The sequence below is a fragment of the Pelophylax lessonae genome, assembly GCF_965119305.1.
Source record: "Pelophylax lessonae genome assembly, chromosome: 3".
In the NCBI taxonomy this organism is placed as follows: Eukaryota; Metazoa; Chordata; class Amphibia; order Anura; family Ranidae; genus Pelophylax; species Pelophylax lessonae.
The window spans coordinates 552,008,401-552,028,454 of record NC_138770.1 but is presented as its reverse complement, the minus strand read 5'-3'; the positions used below and the strand labels follow the sequence as shown (position 1 = coordinate 552,028,454).

General features: G+C 39.6%; 1 protein-coding gene across 1 annotated transcript in view; it reads right to left on the bottom strand.

Moving 5' to 3' along the window:
• SMYD3 (SET and MYND domain containing 3) overlaps positions 1-20,054 on the bottom strand; it is a 915,592-nt gene that overhangs the window by 174,948 nt on the left and 720,590 nt on the right. The window contains exons 10-11 of the mRNA XM_082249576.1: positions 5,576-5,663; positions 2,574-2,742 (exon numbers count right to left, since the gene is read on the bottom strand). Of these exons, the coding sequence (XP_082105702.1) occupies positions 2,574-2,742; positions 5,576-5,663 (257 nt within the window). The remainder of the gene's footprint in view (positions 1-2,573; positions 2,743-5,575; positions 5,664-20,054) is intronic.

Below are 20,054 nucleotides of genomic sequence, written 5' to 3'. Positions count from 1 at the left end.
ATATATATATATATATATATATAGATATACCCTCGAGAGGCTGACCTTCTAAGTAAATAAACCACCGCACCATCAGAGGTTAAGGAGTAGCCCCACAAGCCAGCCTGGGTAAACATGATAATTAAATCAAGGAAATGCAGAGAAATTAGATATATTAGAAACTGGGCATAACTCTTAATGAAATGCATCAACACATGCATATTTTTTAATGGAATCTTTCCTCAGCTGCTCTTCATGATGCAAAATAAATTCATCCAGTTTATTACAAATCAGCTCACTTTAATGGCTTTATGATAGAAGTGTTTTGATAAGAAATTTAATCTTTTGAAATTTTAATCTTAGTATAGTAATCACAGCAGCATTATGATTATTTGCTTAGTACTTTTGCCTTTCTGAGGTTTTGAGTGTAATTCCTACTGGGGTACTGTCTTTATGGAATGCTTATTTTCTGCCCATGTTTTCATGGGTGTTTTTCAGGCCCTTCCCCCACAATTCATTGACTTTTGACCAAACTTAACCTAGGTTGTATGCTCCTCTGAAGCAGTGGCAGATATAAATGGTTTCATGTACTCTGCAAGGTTCTGCATAATATGACAAAGTTATGTAAGTAAAATATGAAATTAAATAAAATGAAATAAAAAATGGCAACCAATAACAGCTGCACATGGCCAAATTTCCCAATAGGCCATTGTGAATAATTCACTGGATGTATTTCTAGGTTATGACATCATTAAATACTGCTGTGAGTGAGCGTCTTTCCTCTCCCACGCTACCTCACACATACAAATTGCCTATGTCTGTTACTGCTATGCTGATTATATGCACCAATCAGTACAGTAGGTGGCGTTTGTACCAATATTTCTGCAAACTAACTTCACCAGTTTACATGAACATGCTTTCCAACCTCAACGGGATCAGCACCTCAAATCCATAGGACGATGAAATATAAATAGAAGGTCTCATTCTCAGGTCCTAAATTGGCAATGGTGCTGCAAGTATACTGTATATACCTGTGTAGCACCCTCCAAGGTAGGCGCTAGAGAGAGAGTATAGTTTAGAATCCTTTCTGCTTACCAGAGGAACATGTAAATCTATATTGTTCTATGCCTACCAGAAAGCAGGATCTGCTAGTGAGGTCTATTCATTGTGCTCAGGTGCAACTCAGTCTGTCTGAAGAGTGTTTAACAGTGGGCCAATAGGGAGGCATATTGAACAGTGGGAGGAAACCTGACAAATGAGTGCAAAGGCTCTTGGTACATCCCTGGTGATTTGGTAGAGGAGAATGCCTCAGTGAATGCTGGGATACTATAAGAAAATGCCAGGAGAACAGGTGCTCGGGGTCTTTCAGCTGGAGAGCAGAGTCCCAGAGGGAGGGAGGGGGCAGCTGCCTCCTCCTCTGTAGAGGTGCCATGCAGCCCCAGGTGGTCCATCCCAGGGCCTAAAGAGCTAGAGAGGAACTGAACCCGTAGGTCCCATAAAGCTGACTAGAAGGGCAGACACTGGAAGGATCTGATTCTGCAGTAGAGTGAGTACAGATTTGTGTCAAGGGGCCTGACCTGAGGGGGTCACCCCTGCAGCTAGAGGAGTCAGTGGACAGGTGTCAGTAAAGGCGATGCTAGTGAGTGTCCCGAAGATAACGTTGATCATCAAGTCTATTGCTGGAGAAAGAGCAAGGAGACTTAACCCTTTCCATACATATGGCAGTATGGTTTAAGCAGTGAGACTACTTCCACAAGCAACCTGGTGAGGCCAAGTGAGAGTTGTCCTAATCAAAGGTATATAGTTCCAGCTGGAGTACCCCACTATTCCCTTTTCCCATTCAAGTTCCACAATAAATACTAAAAAACAACACCCCTGGACTGTTTATTGACCAACGGGCCATTGGGAGTAAGAATGAATGTGTGAACTATACCCTAAGTGACTGTATGTTGGTAATCAGAGGGGGTCCAAGAAGTCATCATACAGCAAGCCCTATGGGGACAATGGTACACCTGTGTCTGTGGGTCTGACAGGACCAAAAAAAGGCATGAGGCTGAAAATATTTTGATGACACACAAGAGAACCCCTGTAAGGGCAACTGTCTTGTTAAATAACTTTTTCCTTTAAATAAAGAGGCCAGTGGACTGAGTCATTGAAACCCTACTATTAAAGCTGATTCCTTGGCAGGCTCCTGGCAGTGGGATTAGATGTTGTACCTATGCATCCTTAACACACCAAAATTCCTGGATTTAAAGTACAAGATCCTACGCCCAGAGTGCTTGTAGCCTTATCCACATCCTGGTTGCACTGCATACTTTTATTTACACAGCCTGCTTAACATTAACCTAAGTGCATCATTGTTAAATTTGTTACAAATCACTGTTTTGAATGAGGAATAATTCTGAAAAGAGTTTCAGCTAATATATATCTTATCTGAATATAGTTAGCAAAGGAAAAATATCTTAAGACATTTCAACAACATTTAAAAAAGTATTGTGCTGTGAAAATATGTTGGCTGCTATTGCTGATTTCTCCTTCCAGAAATGCTAGATGACATTCTGTGTACTGTTAATCAGATAATTGAATTCACTTACCTGTAAGGCTTCAATGTGCGTAAACCATACTTCAAGGCTTCCTCCCACATGCCAAGATTGATGCAAGAATCCATGACTAAGTCAAGAACCTTCAGCTGATGAATATTCTTGTCTGGCAGTCCACTGTTATTGAGCAGCTTCCTAGCCAGATCCAAGGCTTCTTCTCTTTCTGTCATCATTAAGGATTTGATTTTCCAAGCATGGGCAAACTTTCATAACTACAACACTTTATCTTACTATATGAAACTAATATGACTTCTAATTAAAGCTGCCCATCATTCAACTCAGAAAACTGCCAACATCTAGTTGAATTACTGAGGGGGCAGCTATGGATTGAAGGTGAATATTGCAGTAAAAGCTGCATTTTTTAAAAATTTGACATGTCCTAGGATTGGTATTGTTTTTTAAACTTGACTTTAACCCTTTAAACCTTTGGTAATACACCTGAAACTGTAAATGGAATGCACATACTGTTTGGCAAGATTCCCTTCCCTATTGCGAGTGTGTATGTATTTGTTTCTTTTAGAACACACTGCAGGTTATACAATACAAGTGTGGGTACTGATGTATAAAATGTCACCTTTAATTATGTAAAACCAGCTTGCTATTTACTGTACTATTGCTAGCCATAACACTAAATGCTCAAGACTGTACAAAACAGAAGCCTACCACTGCCAAATGTGTCCATTTGTTGCCAACAGAAGCATTTTGTCCACAAACAGGCATGGGGTGGACATGAGCAGTCATCAGTTATATTAGGTCTCAGTCATGCAAATTAATCTTATCTTTAGCTAATTGTTAACATTATTAGAATTATGTGCATAAAGTGAGATGGCTAGTAGAAGGTATACACATTATAGTGTTTGTTTGAACAAAAGAAAATAAAAGTGTTAAATATATGGCCTGCCTTAGTATGAGTATGTTTACATAGGTGTCAATTCTTCAATTTACATGGGTAAATGTGTAAACTGTTGTTAAATTGCTGGGGTAGATATTTTAAAATGTCATTACAATGTTCAGGGATGGTTGTTCCAATTTGAGGTGGGTAGCCTCTTTCAAACATCATGTGAACCAGTTATTCTCTCTATTAAAGGTTCCTTTTTCCTTAAGATGTAAGAAGACTGCCAGGTCTTGATCTTCAGAATTTGCCTTCTCATGTTGGGTTATTCATTTGCTGAGATGGTAGGCAAAGACATGTTCAATGGGGAGATAAAGCAACCTCTAAACAAACGAATGGCCCAACATAGGAGGGCAGTCTTATAACACAGGTGCAACATTTCAGAGCCACACTCTTCTGGGGTATCTTGCTGACACTCACTGGAAATGAATTCAACTGGAAGAAGTGGTTTGAAGAAGCTACCAATGTCTTTAAGTGTCAACATTACAGAATGATTCCAGTTGAATGTGACTAATTACTATTAGTTATACCTTGACCTTGAAAAATGAGAACCATCACTGACATACAGGTGGATGGAATTTATAAATGCTGTAGTTCTCAGCCACAATCCCCCCATCATTATACACATGCTGCTGCACTTTAAAACTACCTGTTAGGGTCAAGTGTTATCTGTCTGATATTCGTAAAAAGATTATTTGCAAGATTAGAGATTCTTATCAGTAGGATTTCTATCTAAGTATAATGATATTATCACGGCTCCCCCCTGGGCTAACAGATTAGCAGCCCCCCGTCAGCTATACATGGGAACAGTTTTGTTGATGGAGATCATGCAGCAGGTGTTAAGTTGCTGTCAGTTAACTCTAGCTGCAGATGTTATATGACAAAAAGGATAAAGCCAAGTGTTCTAAGTTCCCTAAGGCTGAATACTCTACTTTAAATCTGAGTTTACATAAATAATGTTGACAGCTTAGCCTGCATTTTCTGTTACACAAATGAAAAACACTGAAATAAAAACTTAAACAAATTCTAAACTCTTCAATCGTTATAGCTTAACTCTGGCAAATGCAACAAGAACATATATAGATGTCTTCCATCCATTACACTAGTCCATGCCTCCATTAAAAAAAGATAACATCTATAAATATCTCATTTCAAAACTCAGAATCCTGGTCTGTCAATGTACTGGCCACTGTATGCAGGATTAATGAGGTTCAATGCCACTCTAGAACTACAGTTCCTGGTACTCTTTTGAAGCACCTTTTTTAAAAAAAGGCCGCAACAAATTACTGTCACAATAATAATAAAAAAAACATGGGGCGTTGCATTGTTATTCAGCCCTGGATTGCCAATCTTGGAAATTATTGTTGTTACATTGCCTGTAAAAAGCATGGCCAATAAAAAATAACATCTCTAACAGTAGTCCAGGGAGAGATGATTGGGTCGAGCTTCACTGCCAATTGGATGTAGAGGAAAGGATGCTAGTCCGATAAACAAAAGAATAGTGGTAAGCACCTATTGCAAGGCTAAAACAGAATGAATGCTGATTGGACAAAGGATTAAGAACATTGAATCAAAAAGGACATATCAGGAAGTGTATGTTAATATCATGTGGTTTTTATCATGCCCATGGCTAAAGGTTCAGTCTACTTTTATACAAAGTACACTTACCCTTCCTGCCTGCCTAGCCTATCCCATCCTAGATGCATACTTACCTGAATCTGACAATCTCAACCTTCCGCAATATCCATAGCATGCACCTGTTACCTTCCTTGCTGCTAGCTGTACATCTACAGAATAAGCATTTGTGATTACTCATTGGAAGTAGTGGTTTATGACCTGCATCTTCAAAGTTGAGAGCCCCTACCCCTATTTCTTCCCTAGCACAGTCCATTGCTAAAGACTTTTAGCAAGAACCCACTGAATCACCAAGTATCTACAAACAGTACAGCCCTATAAATTAGAATGTCCATGCACGTTACCTGTAACCTAGCCCTGACTTTCTGATTTTAGACACAATAGTACTAAGTGTGATGAAAAAAGAAACCCTGTGATGCATAAGACCAAACTTATGTGATGTCTTTGCAGGTTCATATTTAAAGGATACTGTCTTGGGAACATAATTGCTCCAGTGTAGTGATTGAATGCTCCGTCTCTTTAGAAGACTCTGAATCCCCAGCTAGCATGTCTTCATCCTGCTCCAACAAAAATACAAAATTTAGTTTTTGGCACAATTTGAAATAAGCGTAACCTACGCTTTTTAACCTTTGTATCAATTCTTTGTGATTTAGAGATAATATATTTTCAATTCAAAAACAAGAAGACATTTTCAACAATGTTTTGCAGTTATGTATGTAACATGCGTCTTTAACTCACATCCCACATTGATTTAAGATTAATGGCTAATATTGGCTTTTAGGGAAGTTTAACATAGCAAAGATTGGTAGTGTGCTTTTTATACCTACAAATGCAGTCACCAGCATAGGGTGTAGAAATGCAAGCCACAGTTTGACAGTGGGGGGGGGGGGGGGGTTTGCATGCATGTACCAGGCCGTAACTAATATGAAGTTGGCTTGGTTCAATAGGTGCATTTAAATCAGTGTTATTTCGTCATTATGAATCTGAATAGGCAGAGCCAGAATTCTATTCTCACTATAACAACCATCATGTTTTCCTTCTGTCTAGGAATAAAAGCAGTTAATAATTCCTCAGCCTTCTCTTACCAAACTGCATCTGGTACAAAACAAGATTAAGTTAACCACTTCAGCTCCAGAAGGTTTTACCCCCTTCCTGACCAGGCCATTTTCTAGGATACGTTGCTTTTATTGGCAGTTGTGCGGTCGCGTGATGCTGTACCCAAAAAAACGATGTCTTTTTTTTCCACAAATAGAGCTTTCTTTTGGTGGTATTTGATCACCTGTGTGGTTTTTATTTTTTGCAATATAAACCAAAAAATAACTACAATTTTGAAAAAAAAAAAAACAATATTTTTTACTTTCGGCTATAAAACATACCCAATACAAAAAATGTAAAAAATCAAATTTTTTCATCAATTTGGGCCAATGTGTATTCTGCTACATTTATGTGGTAAAAAAAAATTCTAATAGGTGTATATTGATTGGTTTGCACAAAAGTTATAGCGTCTACAAAACATGGGATACATTTATGGACTTTTTATTTATGTTTTGTTTTTACTAGTAATGGCGGCGATCAGCGATTTTTAGCAGGACTGCGACATTGCGGCGGACAAATCTGGCACTAAAAAAAAAAACAAATAAAGAAAAAAAAAAAGGGCAGACTCGATGGACTACTTTGTCTTTTTCTGCTGTCATTTTTCTTTGTTATTCACATAAAAGCTAGTTTTGTTTCAATATACAATTAGTTATTTTTTTTTTTACTGTGCACACAAATGTATTTGTTTTTGCTTTTTTAGGTCTGTCTGTTTAGCTTTAATGCTTAACATATATATATATACAGTAATATCTTTTAACATTCAAGCTTTTCAGTATATCTAGGTGTCATTGGGTTCCTGCTTGTCTTTAGTAGATCTCTCACATAGCAACAAATTGGGCACAGATATTATATTATAATATACAGTATGCGTTTATGAAGAAAAAGTTTGAAAATGTGTAATTTTAAAAATCTAAAAGCATAACCACTTTTTACATTTGCTCTTATATATTTTTTTATATTTGAAAAATAATAAATTTTCCCTCTTTTAGGACTTTTCCTTGTTTCTATGGTGACAGTAACTTGTCTTCAGACAATATTATTGTGTACTTTGTCTGTCCTCTGTTATTCTACTCATAATCCCATAATCTCCCCTCAGAAACCCTTGTCAGTTTTTCTGATATATGATATTCCTCACAATATATTCGATTAGGGGTAGGAGCTAGTGAAACGGAAAAGGGAGATATTTCTGGTGGCTAGTCATGACTTTGCTGTAAGCATGGTCTGACCACCTTCTATGCTTTTTCTTAGTAAGGGCTCATTCACACTTGCTTTGGTCCCTGAAGTATGATCCACATTCAGATTGCTTTTTAGGGAGCATTTGACAGGTGGTGAGGAGGCGCTGTACCGCTTGTTCACCACCTGCTTTAACCCCTTGAACCCTGCACTTTTACACCGCTAGTTGTCTGTGATTGCTAAATACAGTGGCAAGTAAAAGGTGTGTGAACCCCTTGGAATGAACTAGTATTCTGCAGTAATTTGCCATAAAAGGTGCTCTGATCCTCATCTAAGGCACATCAATTGACAAGCACAATGTGCCTAAGCTTACAACAAACACACAATTCTAATTTCCTGTGTCTTTATTGAACACACCCGTTAAACATTCATAGAGTTGGAGAAAAAAGTAGGTGACTCTATAGACTAATTACCAGAAGGAAAGCTAATTGGAGTTAGTAGTTTGTACTCCTGGAGTCTACTTAATGAAATTAGTTTTGAGGTATAGTTTAGAGCTACTTTGATTGATAAAAGAAACTCAAACCTTTTAGGACTGCTGTTCAAAAGAAACATCAGCTGACGTGAACCATGCCTCACAAAAAGAAGCTCTCTGAAGATATATGATCAAGAGTAATGGATCTGCATAAGGCTGAAAAGGGATACAAAGCAATTTCAAAGTGTTTAGGCATCCATCATTTGACAGACAAATTGCCTATAAATGGAGGCAGTTTAAGACTGTGGCTACTCTTCCTAGAAGTGGGTATCCAACCAAGATGACTCCCAAGACACAATGTAGAATCCTCAATGAGGTAAATAAGAACCCACAAGTAAAAGCTAAAGGCTTGCGGACATCACTGGAGGTGACAAACACCCTTGTTCATGAGTTTACCATACGTATGTCTTTGAACAGACGGGGTTGTCCATGGCAGAATACCATGGAAGAAGCCATTACTACTACTAAAAAAAAAAACTGCTTCATGTCTGAAGTTTGCGAAAGAGCGTGTTGGAGAAACGCTACTGGAAAAATGTTTTGTGGACTGATGAAACAAAAGTTGAATAGTTCAGGAAGAATACTCAGCACTATGTACGGCGCAAAATAGGGCACAGAAATATGGTGGAGGGAACATCATGATTCTGGCTTGCTTCAGTGCCGCAGGGCCTGGACCACTTGCCATCATCAAGAGAAAAATTAATTTCCAAATTTATCAAAATATCCTACAGCCAAAATGTAAGATATATTTTACTGGACTTTACTTGCACAAAAAGAGAGAACACCGTACAACATCTAAGAAAAAAAACAAATGGTATTACATACTGAATATTGTTCGTTTCTTTTTGTGCCAGTAAAGTCCAGTAAACTAGATTTTAAAATTTGGCAATATAATGATGTGGCATATGAGAGGTCCAATAAATATTCTCAAAATATCCTACAGGACAATGACCCTAAGCGTCAAAGTAAATCCACCACAGACTGGTTTCAGAAAAAGAAAATGCACATTTTAAGCTGCCCAGTCAGAGCCCAAACCTTAACCCCATAGAGATGCTGTGGAATGACCTCAATAGAGCCATTCACACCAAACATCCTACAAATGTGTCCGAGCCGAAGCTGTTTTGTTAAGAGGAAGGGTCAAAAATGCCTCCTGAACATTGTGCAAATGTGATCCAGAGCTACCAAAAGCACTTTCTTGAAGACATTGCGACACAATGTAAAAGTAGTGCATTCAATATGACACAATGTGAAAGTGACGTGTAGGCAATCTATTTTCTCCACTGCAGGTGGCACTCATCCACAGCAGCAATGCAGGTGTAGGAGGAGGTCGGGAGGAACTATCCGATTGCATGCTAACACCCCATGTGACTTTGGAGGCCATCTTGGATCAGGCAGAGTGTATTTAAGACCCTGGCTACTGGATTTGACATGCATTTTTTGAGTGGCTAGAGTAGGGACAGGTCACCCATCTGTGAGGGACAGTGCTTAGCATCAGTGAAAGGTTCCGGAGAAGTAGAGAAAATTCAGGGACATTGTATGAGTTTTGTCTTACAATAACTTTTCTAGTGGACAGATTACACAAATGAAAGCCTATGTACTTAGGCCCCAGACTGTTTGGGTGGCTAGCTGTTGATTAGCTTAATGTTAATTGGATCACTGTTAGCTGTTCCTTAGATGTACCGATGAGTTTACTGTTTACACTTTGCATTGTTTAGGATAATGTGATCAAGCTTTAACCTGATTTTGTGTGGTGTATATTTTGTGTAAAACTTACAGTGAAGGCAGTTCCAGTTTGCACCTAAGCTAGTGTTGTCTAGTTCTTTAGAGCAATATTAAGCTATAGTTCCTGGTTTCAGATCGGAGCAGGCTGTATTTTGGCAGAAGAACCCAGGCTGGGTGCCAGGCAGTCCATCACACATAATAAGGGCTTAAATCATTTGAGGCCTGCATGCTAACTAGGAAATATCAATATCTGAATTTTGCATTGGTTATATTTATTGTTCGAGTTCCATGATGTGTCACTGTTTTGGTGTATTTAACAAGGATAAAGAGAAGCAAGACTTAACATTTTTGTCACTCTAAGAACATGCTGTTTTTAAATGTTATGTGTGTGTGTGTGTTAGTGGGGGGAGGGGGATATAAAGGTGGTGCTTAAGATGTCTGTTTTGGAGGGGGGGGTAGATTGTGTGTGTGTGGTCAGTGCCCATGCAGACCTCCATTCCTTGCAAGAGGCCACCTTGGGCATTTGTAATGCCTGGGTGCACCATGCGAGTTTTATCTTCTCTGATTTGCCTTTTTCTGAGATCTGACTCTGCCTCTAAAGACAGGAGTGAATACTATTATGATGCTCAGCAGGTACAGACGCTTCAGCCTGCTCTGCTCCAATGCAGAATAAATAGACATTTGATGTCAGAGCAAAGTTTAAAGCCCATCAAAGAAAGATATGTATTTAGATGGATATTGTACTAACAACCTCTATTGGCATAGTCTACCTTCACTTGTGCTCCTGTTATAGCAATTTACAGGAAGTTTTTACATGACTGTGCACTTAAGTAGACACCAGAGTTAGACCCAGTGATCTCAGTAATCATTACTCAGTAATAGATCTGGTCTGACACCCCCTTTCCCCAGCAATAAAAGTTTAGGTGAAGAAACTTGATGGACGTGGCTGTTACTAAGCATAGAGCACTGGAGTGTGAAGACAAAAAGCAGCATATTCATTAACAGAAAACATAACAGAAGTAATTTTAGGTATTTGAGGACATTTCCCAGTAAAAAATCTGTGATTTTTGTTAAGTGGGGGTACGTGGCTTTAAAGAGATAAAAAGACTTCTGTTGGGCTTTAAATTCTATTCTTTTTCCTGTGATCTTACGCTAATTGCTCAATCACACCAGGTGCTGCAATGCAGCGACTGGTATGCGGTATGCTGGGGCCAAAATCAGAGCAGTCACGATAGGCTGAGGTCAGCACATCCGTTTCCTTCTATTTTTTATAAAAGAACTTTATTGAAATGTCACACAGACATCTCAGAGTTCAATTGCTAGCCACGCATTGCGAGGCAGTGGATTGCGTTGCACTATGCTGCGGTGAAAAAAAAAGTACTGCATACACTGTGCCCGCACCCGCAATGCAGTGGTGTGAACTGGGCACATAGGAGACAAGGTATTTTGCCTTGTCCATGTTGTGGGACTGCTGTTGAATAGACACTCCAATGCAGTTCCACCGCATGTGGTGTGTTCATACCCTAAGAGAGCTTTGAGAGAAGTGGGCTTGGTCGATTTGTGGCTGCTTTAGAAATAGCCAGCTTACCGCTAAACAAAAAGAAGGTATAACTGGACTCCTGTAGGACTAAAGCCCCGTACACACGTACCGATCGTCGGCCGAACGATCGGCCGTCTTTTGTCCAGCGCTGTCATGTCTGTTGAAAACTGCAAAAGACTGCACACGAATTTTGTCGGCCAACAACAGCCGACTGCAGAAGTGATGCCATGTGATGGTTAACTTTCCTTGTCTTTTTTCTTTTCTGAGCATGCCCAGCCTTGCTAATCTGCTGTCTGTCGGCCTGTACTGTAATCTGTACTGACTGGCAAACAATCGGCCGTTCTGGTGTTGGCCAACAAAAATTTTAATGCCTGCACAACAGATTCTGTTTGGCCGAAAATGCGCTGTCGGCTGTCGGAAGCATCATACTAACAAGCCTACAATCGGCCGATCGGTCGTCGGCCGAATATTTACGGCCGACAATCGGTACGTGTGTACGGGGCTTAATGGATTCTTCCTGTCTGGGAAAATTTCTAAAACCCAGCAAGATACGTTGTATTCCAACTAACCAACATAAATCCTTTATGAAGATTTTACTGGCTATAGAAAATACATTTCCATAGAATATTAATACTTAACAACAAAACAGCCATCATTTGGTGGTGCATTTTCAATTTTGCTTCTTTATTCCCTTAATATTTAATTACATAGGAAAATCTGATAAATACATAGGAAGCAGGTTATAACAGTATTGAACATAAAGTCAAAGGTGTACGTTCTTGGGATGGGGGGGAAGGATAAAAAAAAGCAAATATGTAATTGTGACTTCACCTTTAACAGAAAGATTGTCTTTATGAACATAAACTGAAGGTGTAGATCAGCACAATGTTGTTTTGAGATGCAAGATCTACATAGCTGCTGTAAAAAGTGAGGACATCTGAGCAAGGTGCTCTGTTGTATCACAGGTTAGGTGCATATGCCGCACACATTTTCCTTTATAGCAAACTACTGGCACAGGTTAGCAGTTTTCAGCAATGATTCCCTAATGTATTAATTAAAGTGGATTATGTTGCCTAGAGATCTGCTGATAAATCATGCTGCTGGCATATTTTAGTTTCCAATGTAGCGAATCTGTCAAAATTAAAAGATATCTGAATAGCTGATAAGATATTAGATGGCAGAAACTTAATTTCACAGACATTTGCAACGTGCTGGTCATCAATGCATCATCAGACGCTTGACAAGTGTACTGTACATTTTGCAAGGAATAATATGCCAAATTTAAAAGTATAACTTTGGACTAGGATTTATTTTGTTATTGCGCATATCATGTTGTCTTGTACCTTTAAGGAGAAATGAGATGATCCTACATGGGTCCCTAAGGTTAACCTGTCATAATCAATACATTTCCATAACTAATGTTACAAATTAAAGGTGTGTACCACAAAATGCCTGAAGGATTTTCATTGATAGGTCATCCTTATCTGAATGCCTGAAAATTTTCATTAGGTTTATTCTTATTTAGGAAGAATTTGGAAACCCCAACTATGGGAGAGATTTATTAAAACTTATGCACACAGAATCCAATGCAGCTGTGCATAGTAACTAATCAGCTTCTAACTTCAGCTTGTTCAAAGAAAGTGGTTGTAAAGTCACATTCATAAATTACTTGTATCCCCTCTGTTTTAGGAAGATACTGTATAAATTACAGTTTGTGGGTTTTTTTTTTTAATTGTAATGCAAAATACCTTCTTACGCAGCACTACTGTGCTGTCACGTGTCCTCCCTCCGCTCTCCTTCCCGATCTAAGAGAGTGCAGTGGGAGGGGCCGAGATTCCTCTCTGACGTATGAAAGCTAGCAGAGGGAGGACACGTGACAGCACCGCAGTGTTGCCCAAGAAGGTATTTAGCTTTATAATTTAAAAAAAGCAGACACACTGTACTTTATATCTTCCTAAAGAAGAGGGCATACAAGTAATTTATATATATTACTTTATAGCCACAGGGGAATAGAGGTAAGAGGGGAGGGGATTGGCTCACAACACCAACTATAGAAATTACAGGAGGGAGTGGGAGGGGGGAGGGGGAGATGCAGAGACACTGAGGAGAGAGCAAGATGATGGAAGAACATAATCTGACCACGCTATCATGAATCAGCAACCATGATTAGTGTGGTCAGTACATATTGGGAAACACAGGAACAGGCAGGATCAACCAGGTATTTTAAAACATGTGTTGGGACAAATGACACTACAAAAGCACTGTGCTATTTATCATGTTTTGAAGCAACAAGAGCATTTTATTTTTTAGGGTTACAGCCACTTCAGACTTTGACAATGAAACGTAGAAGCTAATTACTATGCACAGCTGACTCAGATTCTGTGTGCACTACATTTAGTAAATCTCCCCCACATCTACTGATGCATCACGAGAATATATGCATAGGGTATGCCTTAGAGTGAATGTATCGACCAAAGCAGCAAATCTCCACTGACCCCTTAAAATTGGTGATGGCGTCCTTTGAGAGCTGGATACTCACACATTTCCACCATTAATACATTAATAATTAGGCTATAGACAATAAATGGAGGAAAATGATTGCAGCAGATAATATCAGAGTAAAGGTATACATTAAAAAATCCCGACGTGTTAGAACTGTTTAGCCGATTACGAGCTTTCTAGTGTTGTAATTCAGTGAAAACGTGATCAACAGGCACTGGATAAGGTCTGTGTATACCAGTTAAAATAATAACTTTTATGTGAGTTGATCAGAAATTAATTTGTATACATAATTTATTTATACACAATTTGTTGTGTTACGACGAGATGAACTTATAGTTCATCTTAAATCATGGCTCACAATTGTAAAATCTTTAATGTAATTGACTGCAACATGTAAGCATTTATTCCCTGATCAACAGTTTCTTCCTGGAAAAAATGTGCAGATTACAGTTTTATGTGACTTACAAGTAAAATCTGTTCAATAAAAGCATGAGAAAGAAAATCAGAACCACATGGAGATTATTTTGAAGCTAAGGTATATAATTACCCTGCCAAGAAAAAAGGTCGATTTTGGGACAAAAGTTTGTTAGACTGTAGATTTTTGTAACAGCAATGAAAGAAAAGTTTATCATTACAAGACATTAGCCTCTGAGTGAACTTGCCATACAGGAGTCTTTTGTAGGAATTTAACACGGTAAACATGATTAGAAGCATTGATAAAGCCTAATGCAAACTACTGCACACATTTATCAGAAATATGGCAACAACTCAATGAGTAATTTGATTTGAAAACAGCAGTGTACCTATAGACTTGATACCCCTGTTCTAGTCAATAATGGTTGGATCGGTAAGTACAAAGTATACCTATGGGCTAGACACATCCAGGCAACTAATATCTGATGAACTACACTAGAACTTGCTTTAAAGTTACTTTATATTCTCAATAGGAAATTAAAATAATGTTGGAGCTTGGTTGTATTGTGTTAGCGCTACTTTGCCACCTTGATCTACATGCTTGCCCTTACCCACATAGGACCCATGCTAAAACCAGTTTTCTGAAATTCCATATTTGCATGTTGCTAGAAAGGCTCCATGCACCCTTTATGACAGTCATTAGGCCTGGCAACTGATGTTTTAGGTGCTGGAAGCATGAGCAGGCACCTAATGGTTGGATGGTGGTACCAGTCATCAGCACTATTTATTATTGAGCAATGTTTTTTATTGTCCCACAGGGGACCTCCAGATCTGAAGATTACATACAGCACAAAAAATATCCAATGAATGTGGCAAATATTATTTCTCAAAATACTGGATGAATCCACGGTAAAAACCCAAAACGGTTGATCTCTATGCCATGTCACCTTCACACAGACAGCATCACTACAGGAAGAATACATTGATACTGTTACCTAATGCTAGCACAGGAGGCCGAAGCAGTTCTGGGAACAATCCACAGCCTGACTGTCAGAACTCAATACTAAGCTCCATTTTTAAAGACAACTTTGTGTGGACTCCATTCCCATCTCCACCAGTCATCCTGTAAATGTCTGCAACGACCTGCTGTTCTGCAGCAATGGAAGTAAATTAAGCGTTAATTTCTACAGGTGTCCAAACTTTTGTTGATTAATTACAATCTTTCTGTCTATATAAAAGCAGTGTTGAAACAGACTGTGCTACTACACCCTCTTAATCAATATTTGGGCAGTATTGTACTGCAAGAAGTAGTATATTACGCTCAAAATGGCAAGAAAAGGGCAATTAAAGGAAGGACAGAACATTATATCCCTTAAAAGAGTAGGTCTTTCCTTTAGAGTAATTGCAAAAAAAAGCCAGACTGTCAGTGAGTACTGTTTTGTACACCATCAAAAGGTACTTGGAAACTAGAGGAAACTGACAGGAGGAGATCTGGCAGGCCCAAAGCCATAACAGAATCAGAACACAGGTTTCTGAGAGTCAACATGAAAGGTAGCTCACAGGACAACAGAGTACAGCCTAACACGATCGAAAGTAAGCAAATTTCAGTTTCACCTGTGAAGAGAAGACTTCGAGCTACAGGTTCTACAGGTTGAGTGGCTGTAAAAAAAAGCCATTGCTAGGATGACAAATAATAGTATAGACTTTTCTGGGCCATGAAGAACCCCCAGTGGACTACTGAAGACTGGAAGAAGGTCTTATGGACCGATGAATCAAAATTTGAGATCTTCCCCTCATCGCGCAGGAATTTGTACACTGTCAAGTAGATGAAAGGATGGTTCCTCGGGATGTGACAACAACTGTCAAACATAGAGGAAGCACGATGGCTTGGAGCTATTTTGCTGGATCCGGAGTCTGCAACTTGCACAGAGTGGATGTCAAACTACTACCACAGCATTTTGCAGCGCCATGCAATATCTTCCGGAATAAGCCTAGATGGTGGGGGGTTCGTCCTACAGCAAGTTAATGACACAAAACATACCTTCAGGCTAGATCTACCCTAGTATAAAAGAACAAGACAGTCTCCAGGCTTAAACCACAGTGAGGTGGTTTGGGATGAACTGGACAAAGGGGTGAAAGCAAAGCAACCTACAAGTGCAACATATTTGTTGGAACTTCTGCAACATAGTTGGGAAGAACATTCACAACATTTTTAATTTCCGCTGCAGAAAGAATGCCACGAGTGTTTTCGGCTGTTATATCTGCAAGAATGGGCTACTTTGATGAGTCAAAAATTTAGATGACATTTTCTTAATGAAAACAATTCCATGATTTATTTTTATGTCAAATTGTTTAATTGTTCTATGTCTTATTTCCAAAGTACATTGAGACCAGTTAGGATGCTTAAAGCTGTGTTTCAGCTGGGGAAAAAAAAAGAAAAGTCTGCAGCTACAAATACTGTATATATAGACACTTACCTGTCCAGGGAGCCTACGATGTTAGCACGCAGCCGATTTTCGGATCGGCTGCCGGTACTGCCGCTGTCATTCGTTATAAGAGAAACTGGCAGTGAAGACTTTTGGCTGCGCTTTCTAATTAGCCTGGTGGTGGGGGGGAGGAGGAGGAGGGGGGCTGAACTTCCGAGGGATGGCACCGCGGCGCTGTCTCCCGGAAGTGGGGAAGGATACCTGTCAAAAATAGGTACCCGTTCCCCCTCCCCCCAAAAGGTGCCAAATGTGGCACCAAAAGGGGGGGCGGGAGAGAAAGCGGATGAGTGGACGTTCCACTTTTGGGTGGAACTCTGCTTTAAGAGGTGTCTTGCACCTACATCTTGTTAGTATGCTGTTTATGCAGATATAGGTGCAACAACCACTCAAAGCTGTTGTTCTCTATCAAGGAACTTGATCTAATATCCTGTCTCTGTTTTCCTGTTATTTTCCAATAATAGAAGAATAAAACAGTCATGTGTTCAGCACCATCTGACTGGCAAGAGTCACATTTGCAGCAGCTTCCAAACAGGTTATAGGCCCAGCTACAGCCAAACACTGCTGCAGGTATAGATGCAGCTCAAAATTACAGCAATACAGTCTCTTAAAAAGAAAAAGTGTCAGAAAGAATATACGATGGCAACCAACAGTGCTTCGTCAAAATTTTGATTTGCGAATTCAACAAACCAGAATTAACAGTCCTGGAAATGAAAAATAATGATACTGCTAAGAAAGGTACATGGTAGTGTATGCAAGGGCCAAGACCAAATCCACTTATAGATGGACAGAGAAAGATCAAAAAGCTCAAAGTATTATACCCCTGAGCATTAACTATGCACATATGTAAGTGTGAAACGGAAAAAGAAATGTGTGAGGAGCTACAGTAAGTACACAAGAGAGCAAATCTTAACAATAAACTATAATTAATTAGAACATTATACTAGACTAAAGACACACAAAAACCGCGCTTGATACTAAATTATCAGTAAAACAAAGTTTAGATCTGCCACGTAATATAGTAAAGTGGCCTCCATCCCTAAAATATTTGCAAAAAAGGAAAAATATATCAGTACACCTGTGTCATATTAAATAAAACAAACGCTAATGGCAAATAATCTTGCAAAAATTAACAATGTGTATCCATATCCATGAGGAAGCGCTAGTTGTAGTGACAAACACGTTAACTTTCAGCTGTACCCAACACTGTCTGTGATGATTTTATGGAACATACAATAAAGGTTGAAGAAGTGCTGCGGTTTCCGGATCCTTTTCTTTTCCATGCATCCATATCCATTCCACATCAAAAATTTGAGTATAAGTATATTTATATTTGTTTACATAAATATCCAAATGGTTTTACGTAATGAACCACAAAGTTCATCCACAAATTTATACATACCCTAGAAAGTGAATGGAAGCTATACTTAGCTTTACTTATACAATACATGGATTATACCATTACCCTTGTAGATTATGATACAATACATGGATTATACCATTACCCTTGTAGATTATGAATGTAGCAATTCCATATACTCCTTCAATACCTAGTTTATTAGTGTTAACTTCCTGTTGTATATATAAAAAAAATCTCTCCTATTTTTTCATGGATTTAATACCGATTACTACATTCCCCCTTGCTTTTTTAATCATAGATCTTGATAAATGCTGGTTGGTGTTGTTAGGGGGCCCTTTCTAGCCCCTCTTGTGGGATTCTTGTGTATGCAGCAGTGGTCTTGGGAGGACATCCACTCGCTCCCTTCGAGTCTCATCACGCAGTTGCTCTTCCAGAATGCATATGTCTTTTTTTGATTGTATGTTTCTACATCTCTGTTTGCTGTAAGTATAGACAGCAACTGTCATTCTTGAAAATGTATATTAATATCAGATTTATGCTCACATATATGTGCTTACGAACAGAATTGCAAATGTAATAATTAATTGCCATATGTCTATTTCAGGAAGGTAATATACCCCATTCCCTGAGCAAGGTATGCAAAACAAATTCCTTAGGATAAGCCGGCTTTGGATACAAGGAAGGCAACACAATGTCCTCATTCAAATGGAAGTCAGAGACGGCTTTGGGCAGGAATGATGGACAGGGACGAAGAACCACTTTATTCCTATGGACCACCAAATAGGGACTACGACAGGATAATGCCACCAATTCCGATACCCTGCCGGTGGAGGTAATAGCCACAAAGAATGTCACCTTCTGAGATAACTTCTGAGATAAGCCGTGATCTCGCCACAGACTTTGGTATCCTCCTGTGGAGCCAAACCTGCTAAAGGAACTGCATGTAGGATTGTCTTGAAGGTGGATACCACCAGACTCAGAACCTGTATGCAAAAAGAGGGAGAGAACTATCAGTGTGACAGCAGCCGGTGAATCACAGCCTGTGGTTCCTGAAATTTGTCCACAGGAAGAACCAACCTGCTCAGAATTAAAATCAGACCTCGGTAATTCAATTCCCTGGACAGGGATAGGGGAGACATTAGGCATTTCGGACATTACCTGAACCTTTGCAAGAATTAAATCTTAACAAGGAGACTCAGGACCTAAAAAACCTGAAAAGAACCCCCTTTCTGGGTTGCCCCAAAAGAAACATTTTGCGTATCTCCTTGATGCTCACAAAAGAAGTCCATGGGCCGGAAACCAGCGAAGATGTCCTCCCACCCCAATAATGGGTGAGGGCAGACCTTCATGCTGAATGGGGTCTTGTCTGCAGGTCTGGAGAAGCTAGCTCTAGGGTTACCAGACCAAGGTTTCTTGGAACATCCCGGGGAAGATTTAAAAGATCTATTTCCCTTATTCTTAGTCTCAAAAGCACAAATTAATTTTCTATGGGCTGAGAAGGAGAGCCCCTGTCTGTGACGAGGCTCCTTCCTCTTTATAATTTATGGCAGGAAGGTACTCTTCCCCCCCCCCGTGATACCCTTAATGATGTCACCCAGGGTAGCCCCAAATAGGCGATTGCCTTGAAAGGGCAGATCAATTAGAGCTTTTTTGGAGGCTTTGTCTGCGGACCAATTCTTAAGCCACAGCACACGCCTAATCACCACAGCTGAAACAGAAAGTTTGGACAGCACAGGAGCTGTATCCAAAGCTGCATCACAAATAAACTGCAGCCCATAGACCAACTGGTCCGCTAAATCAACATAAGCAGCGGGGACCTGCTCACTCCCCCAGGTCCAGGCGCAAAAGCTTGGCCCATTCAGTTAGTGTCTGAGATACCAGGGCTTAGGCAAAGTCTAGCCACAATGCCGAATCAGCCATAGTAAACATGCTGCATTCCACAGCCTCCGCTTTCCTGTCAGCCAGGTCCTTAAAGGATGGGGATTCCTCTACTGGGATCATGATTGCTTTATTCAACCTGAAAACACTAGAGTCCACCACTAGTGAACTAGTCCACTTTTTAAAAGTGACTCCTCAAAAGGGTATCCCCAAGGACTCACCCTACCGACCGGAGGAGCGCTGAGAATTCGA